We start from the raw sequence: 7,921 nt of genomic DNA on the forward strand, positions 1-7,921 counted from the left end.
TTCGAAAAGTGATTGGTTTAGCATAAGAAAATTAAATAATAAATCTACGACCAAGTGCTCAACAGCCTTTTTCCTCAAGAGGGACTTCTACATAGGTATGACAGTTTGTTCAAACATGTACTCCCCCGTCCCAAAATAAGCGTTGTTGACTTGGTTCAATTTTACATCAAAATTGTACTAAGTCAACGAGACTTATTTTGAAACGGAGGGAGTACTAGGCATCCTTCTAATAGGAAGTTTATTGTGCAATAACACTTTGCATTCCAACATTAAATGTTATAGGAAGTCTAGTTGGTTCATCATCCAATGAGAAAGAACCTAAATTGGCAACGGAAGACGACTTGATTTTAGAAAAGCTGAAGTTATTGTGTGAAACCATGCCTAGCTTGGAACTGATAGACAAAAACTCCAGAAATGTAGAAGGAAGTATTTATAGGTTCAATACATAATTGGGGAATAATTAATGCAAATGCAACTTTCGTTATGTCATGTATTGAAATTAAATTTGGAAACGAAAAGTGTAGCGGCACCCGAAACTCCCGGCACTCTCTTACCAGGCCCGTTCAATGAGTTCGAGATTCATGTGGAGGTCTGATTAGGAGAGGGGGGGGGGGGGGGGGTGCACAGTTTCCTCAAACACGAAAACGAACTTGAGGGTGAAGTAGTTTTTCACATTTTCCTCAAAACATACCAATCATTAACACGAACTACTCCCTCCCTCCGGTTAAAAGTGTACATATAGATATTTTCGGACAAATTATGAAGTGGAGTAAAAAAGTATTAGAAAGGCGTAAGTCATCATCTCTTTCCTTTTTAATTATCCAACCTCCAATGAAGTGCAGGTAGTTATTAAGGAGACTATCTATAAAATGTTATTTGTCTTGATTATCGTATGATGATGAAGAAGCATTTTTATATTTTAAAATGTATATTAAAATGATAAAAGTACACTCTTTTTGAAACAATTTTTAAAGCCAAACGTACACTTTTCATCGGACAAGGGAGTATGTCTCAATTCCAAGACCTTGGGGGATAGATGAAATCCCACACAAATGTTGTAGAAAATCCAGTCCCATCAACTAATCATGTGATGAATACATCATTCCAATTTGCGCATGCAATAGGATTTATTATTTACTCACAGACGAGGCCTTGCATCCCAAGCGCTACTCTTCCGCTGAGAAAAACCAAGGAATTCGACGGTGAGTGGATTGAAGATACTCACCATTACAACCAGCCTTATCAGGCCCATTCAGTGAGTTCGAGGTCCGTGTGGAGGTCTGATTAGGAGTAGACCGCGCGGGAGGGGGGGGGGGCAGGGGGTTAATGCCGTGTTGTTAGGTGGCGACCTAGACAACATGGCCTTTCTAACCGGGGACACAATACAAACAGATTATATATCCGATCTCCAGGTGAAAACACGAAAACGAACTTGAGGGTGAAGTAGTTTTCCACATTTTCCTCAAAACATACCAACTATTAACACAAACTACTCCCTCTGTCCGGTGAAAAGTGTACATTCAGACATTTTAGGATAAATTGTGAAGTAAAATAAAAAATGTATTGAAAAGGCGCAAGTCATCATCTCTCTCCTTTTTAATTAGCCAACCCCCAATAAGCTAAGTGCATGTAGAAATTAAGGAGACTATCTATAGAATATTATTGGTCTTGATTATCGTATGATGAGAAAGAAGCATTTTTCGTACTTTAAAATATATTAAAAAGATAAAAATACACTATTTCGTGGATAAATTTTAAAACCAAACGTACACTTTTCATCGGACGTCTCAATTCCAAGACCTTGGGGGATTAGATGAAATCCCACACAAATGTTGTAGAAAATCCAGTCTCATCAACTAATCGTGTGATGAATACATCATTTCACAATCAAACATTCAAACCTTAATTACACACAGAAAAAGAAAATCAGTCATTCAAACCTCCAGAGACAGAGTGCAACACGCACTGCACTGAATGAACTGATTCGTGTCCAATCATCGGATTCCGAATTCCATTTTGCGCGGGCATCCACTGCGGTACTCCTCCACTGCGTGTCCAATCATAGGATTATTTATTCACAGACGAGGCCTTGCATCCCAAGCGCTACTCCTCCGCTGAGAAAAGCCAAGGAATTCGGCGGTGAGTGGATTGAAGATGCGCTGCTCATCGGACTCGAGCGCCGCGGCGAGACGCGGCCATATGCAAGCGCGGATGATCCACGGCGCCTCGTCTGCTGGCCGCGACACAACACACAGGTAGCCCGAGCATAGCTTCATCGTGCTCGCCGACACTGGCATTGGCATGGCAAGCGCGGCCTCCCCGAAGCCGAAGTCGGTGTCGCCAGCAAACGAGGCCCACACCATCTGGCTCACCGTCGGGCTGCCGAGCCCCACGGTCGCCGCCTCCACGAACCTCCTTCTCCTTCCCCCTTGCGGCGGCGGCGCAGGGTTGTGCTTCTCCAGCCAGTCCACCACCTGTTTGTAGCGCTCCTCGTAGTCCACCGATGTGATGGCCTCCCGCACCGTCGCCGCCACGTCCGCCAGCGGCGCCTGCAGGATCGTGTCCACGGCGGCCTCCTCCACCACGTATGTGGTGGCGTTGCCCACGTAGTTGCGCAGCGCGGGCGCCCTGAGCCGCTGCCGTCCGTCCACCCACCATCCCATGCGGCAGCGCTTCTCCTGTCGCGTTGACGCGGCCACGACGCCGGCGACGACCTTCCAAATGTACGCCGACAGAGCCTGGACGCGCGAGCTACGCTGGCCGCCGCGGCTCGCCATCTGCCGCAGCCTCTCGATGTCGCGCCTATGGACGTAGTAGAGGCGCTCCACAAGGTTCTCTTGCGCCGTCAAGGTGTTGACCTCGTGCTCGTGGTGCCATGGCGTGAACATGCCGTCCATGGAGGCGTCGTACGACGGGGGGTCGCGCGGCCGGAGGAACAGCGACCGGTCGTGGTTCGGCACGGCAATGGTCCCCACGCAGAGGAACTCGGACCACATCCTAACGAGCATGGAGGCGGCTTCCCCGTCTCCGGCGATGAGGCTGTTGGTCGCCCAGACAACGGCGAAGCCGCCGCAGGTGAAGGATACCAGCTGCACCGAGAGTGCAACATCAGCAGTATGCGCCAGCTTGATCCTATTCAAGGACTCATCCGAACGGCTCCAGTCCAGGCTCCCCAGGTCCACGCCGGCGTGTCCGATGACGAGCTCTGCGCCTTGGTTGCAGCACTGGACCTCGGGGTGGCCGGAGCTCGTGTTGGTGACGATGCGGCCGGCCAGAGGGAAGAAGTAGTTGAGGAAGGCGGGTAGTTCGGCGTGGAAGGCCGCCGTGACGGCGCTGAAATCGCCGGACGCAGGCTTACGGTAGATGCATGCCACGGAAGACTGCGTGGATCTGTGAATGAGATCGAGATTGGAGACGGCGAGCACATACGGCTCAACGCATGGGGATGCTTTCACGACGTGGCGGCTCACGACTTGGATAGTCATGTCATGCTCTGCCTTAAACTGCTTAGCCACTGCCATTACTTATAACTACTATGCACGAGCTAGTCAGATAATAATATCTGACAATTCATCGTATAATTAATAATATATAGGACTCTGCTAACCCGCGACGGGCACGCTCTATTCCATCGATTTTTTTTCTTCTCTCAAAAACCGTACACGTCAGTAATAAATTATTAATGGTTTTTCTGTTTTTTTGCTACACAATATAAAAAGAAAATAAAAGTGCTAGAAAAGAAACTTGACTTTGAGCCCAATAACCAACTAAGCCACGTTTCATTGTTATCGATCCCATATAAACAAGGTTATTTAAACCTTTCTATTTTCTGTCAAATCAGCGACAATATTTTTTTTTGCTTGGTAACTTTGGCATGACCAGTGTGATAATTATGACTTGAGCAACATGATAACTATACTATGAGAATGTTAATGACTATACCATGAGAAGCATGATAACTTTAGAATGGGGTAGTGGTAACTTTATATTGGGGTATGTTTTAACAAAAACAATTCCTGGATGAAAGTTACCATGGCGTTTAAACTTAAGACATTAGGTCTGTGTCCGTAAAATTACGGGTGAAATGTCAAAAAAAATTGCCCTTCGATGAAAGATACCATGGTATTTAAACGTAAGATATTAGGTTTGTGATACATAAAATTGTCAAAAATTTACATGAAAGCTATCGGAGGAGTTATGGTTTAATGATTTTCCCTCAAAGGCAAAGTTAACATGGTGGTTGAATGTAATTTATGAGGTCCTCGGTGCATAAATGATCATGCTATTTACACAGAAGTTACTGGGATATGTTTCAGTAACGTTTTTCGCATGTATAAAAAGTTGTTTCTGTGTTGTATGTAAGTTATTGGGTGTCTGGTGCCTAAATTACCATGCTATTTGCGCTAGGTTATGAGGGCATATTTCTAGAACATTTCGTCCAAGGTGAAAAGTTATCAATGCGTTTATATCTAAGTTATCAAGTTAATTGTACGTAAGTTGTCATCTTATTTACACAGAAGTTACCGGAGATATATTTTAACAACTTTCTCATCTTGTAGGGTAAAAAAATGGTGTTTTATTTGAACTTGTCAGGAGCAAGTAGTGGGTGAGTTGGCTAGCTAGTGTGTTAAGATCTCAATATTGAAAAAGCTTTAGCGTGATTCTTTAGGATATAAAACTACAATATGGAAACTACTTAGCATCAATATTTGTGACCAACATCTTTTTCTCCCCAAAACTATCAGGCCTACTGTGTGAGTTATCAAGCTATTCGCACAAAAAACCCAAGGGTATTTCATCAACGTGCCTCCCTCCATCCGATCGCCAAATTTACCAAGACCTAGGTACATAAGTTATTAGGTCAGTTATGTAAAAGTTACTGTGATATTCACATAAAAGTTATCGGGAGTATATTTCATCACCTCTATTCCCCAAAGTTACCAGGACCGGGTTTGATAAGTTATTAGGTCTATGATATATGAGTTACCATGCTATTCACCTCAAAGATACCACGGGATATTTCATCAACACCCAACCCTACGTCAAAGTTATCAAGACTAAGTTATATAAGTTATCAAGTCTCTGATATGCGAGTTACCCTGATATTCATACAAAAGTGTCCGAGGAGTATCCCCTCTGTTCGGCAAAATTACCATATGGTGTCATCTACTCTAGATGAGTTGGTAAAATAGTCTACTTAAGTGCAGAAAAGGTTGGATATAGCATTAACTTTTATGCAAACGTAAAAGAGGAGACAAGTTAATTAATAAGGTAATCTTGTTTTTCTTTTCCAGTCATTTAATAAGGTATAAAAGTAGTCTAATGCGGCTGAACTAATATATCAGAGTCTTTGCTCAGCTGGTAGCCTACCGCGGCTGCAACCAACAGGTCGACGTCCCATGTTTGATTCTTAAGAGCACCTCTTTTTTCACACACGAGAATGTAAACCACGCGGGAAAAGCGGATCGAGCGATCGCCGGGTCGTGCGGATTTGTCGCTAGCGTCCGGTCGACTAGACATTAGCTTTTTTATAATATATCATTAGTCCCTCTAGAATTGGAGGTGTGTCATTCAATTGAGGTCACAAATTTGAAATTGGGTCATCGATTCTGACCCGATCAACAATGTTTCACTCAATTATTATAATCCTATGTAACACTAAGACTCCTATTTTTTAATGCTTCACAATCAATTGAGGTCATAATTTAGAAATGGGTTATCTAATTTTGACCGAGTCAATAATTTCACAATAAGCTTTCTCATTCATTTTTTTTAATATGCTATGCTCCCTATTTTTAAAGCTTCTCCGGTAAATCCTTTATTTTGACTCCGTCAATTATTTGTTGTGGCAATCAAATCTCTAACTTCGTTAAGCCAACAACGTAAGTAACTTTTCCATGTTTTTGTACTAATTAAAATACATCCTCTAATCACAAGGTCAAAAAAATCCACCCAAACACCACAAGAAAAAAAATTCTAATAAACACAAAAACGATTCGCTACGGATTGGTCATAGCAAACATTTTTCCATAAATCACTTTTCCGATTTGCAACGTTGGCCCAGTTATTTTTAATCTCTAGTCATAAATTACATAAATTGACATATCCATCTGTGAGCATGATTTCATAAAATCTGTCCATAGGAATGGCATATCTGATAAAAAAATGCACATCCTTGTATCCCCGCACGTCAAACCAACTAATACGTGAATATTTTTTGCAGCTTTAAAAAAATACATAAAACATGTACAATCCCAAGAATAAAAATGGCGCGGAAAAGCGCGCACTGCCATTCTAGTTATGATGATGTGCTAATTTGTCATTGTCTTGGGATGTGTGTCCAACCATATAGATTAGAGACACGCGGATAATATATAGGATACTGTATGTTGGCATGTCATATCAAATCATCATGAGTAGTGTCGGCAAGTGGATATATTCTGTAATAGCTTATTATGAACGTATATTGGTCCAGAGTTGACAATAGATAAGGAAGTCTGAAAATGTAAGATTGAATTAGGACTCATTTAGGATAGACGTAGTCTACTGAATACACTACTTATTAGCTTCAATATATAGATTAGGCCATTTATTCTTATAACTATCCAAAAATATGATTTAACAACAAAAATTCTAGGTGGTGGCACAATTTTCTATTCATTCCCCTAAAAAACAACATCTTATCTATTTAATCAGTTGGCTAGTGCGTTTAATGCTTAGTTTCATGAATATTATGAAATATATTTTTAGTTATTATCGTATAACTTTTTGTACCCATAAGACAAACTGTATATTTCTTGGTACATATTCTAGTTATCAAACTTAGTGGATCAATATCGCACATTCTTTGCTTAGGTTTTTACCTACCATATGAATTTTCATGAAAGATAGAAACATAATTTAATTAATAATGACATTTAGAAAGTAATGGTAAAATATGAAGGTTTAGGACCTTGCCAATTTCTTAAATGGCATAGTGTCTCGGTTGTTGCTTATGTATTTACAAACATGTTTCAAGGATTATAAGTTAAATTACCATATTAAAATATGTACGATGATAACTTGCTTCTTCAGATATATATGACATTTCGGTGACTTATTTTAATGTTCTTTTCATAAAGTGTCCCACCCTATTTCCATCCACAAAGATGTCATGCAAGAGATAATTGTTTGTAAGTATAGAAGAACTCATTTGTGTTACCATGCATATAATAAGTTCGCGTTGTCGGAAGAAAGTAATCTATGTCTCTGGAGTTCCCATGCATCTTGGAGATCCAAATCCATGTAAAGGATGAGATTCTTTGCGTAGTCAGCTATCAGTTTGCCCCGTATCTATAAGGTAATAATAAGGGTTTTGAAATCCTCTACCAATTGCAAATATATAATCAAACCATGCAAGCACAATGTTTCTTCAGAAATTTACTAACCTAATTATAAAGTTGTTAACCTGTTGAATGAAAGCAACATTCAGCCAAGACTATCACATTATGTTGTGTCCCCTACAATTTTAACACAAAAAAAGATATTAGACAAGTTTTTAACATAGGGAAAAGGAACAAAACAAATCATGTTCAACACTTGCTTATATAAAAAACGTAGCAACGGCAATCTAGGTAGTAATGTAAATCCTCGCACAATTTAATCCTACCAACTTAAACGACCCTAGAGAAAGAACTGATGTAAAGATGAATCTTTAATATGCAACGACGTTGTTGCCTTCAGCATCGAGACATTCTTCAACTTTAATTGTGTACACTACAGCGGCATTGATTTAAAAGCACACTTGGTGGGCATAGCGATGTCTAAATTTGACCTCACACTCCAAAGCATTTAATAACCTGTGAAGACTTTGATTTGAGTTAATATATCAGAGAATCCGAAGCAATAAATCGAAAATATGCTGATGAGTAGACTTGTAATG

General features: G+C 40.9%; 1 protein-coding gene across 1 annotated transcript; it reads right to left on the reverse strand.

Annotated features, from left to right (window-relative positions):
• Nucleotides 1-1,102: 1,102 nt before the first annotated feature.
• Nucleotides 1,103-3,538, reverse strand: LOC123409929 (coniferyl alcohol acyltransferase-like). Its single transcript, XM_045102800.1, has 2 exons — nt 2,089-3,538; nt 1,103-1,151 (listed from the first exon to the last, which is right to left on the reverse strand). Exons 1-2 carry the CDS (start codon nt 3,519-3,521, stop codon nt 1,139-1,141), a joined length of 1,446 nt encoding a protein of 481 aa, XP_044958735.1. The 5' UTR covers nt 3,522-3,538; the 3' UTR covers nt 1,103-1,138.
• Nucleotides 3,539-7,921: the final 4,383 nt, after the last annotated feature.

The sequence above is a fragment of the Hordeum vulgare genome, chromosome 7H, assembly GCF_904849725.1.
Source record: "Hordeum vulgare subsp. vulgare chromosome 7H, MorexV3_pseudomolecules_assembly, whole genome shotgun sequence".
Classification (NCBI taxonomy): domain Eukaryota; kingdom Viridiplantae; phylum Streptophyta; class Magnoliopsida; order Poales; family Poaceae; genus Hordeum; species Hordeum vulgare.

Excerpts from the sequence above, each read along its gene's own strand:
- LOC123409929 (XM_045102800.1), bottom strand. The coding sequence starts at position 3,521 with ATGGCAGTGGCTAAGCAGTTTAAGGCAGAGCATGACATGACTATCCAA.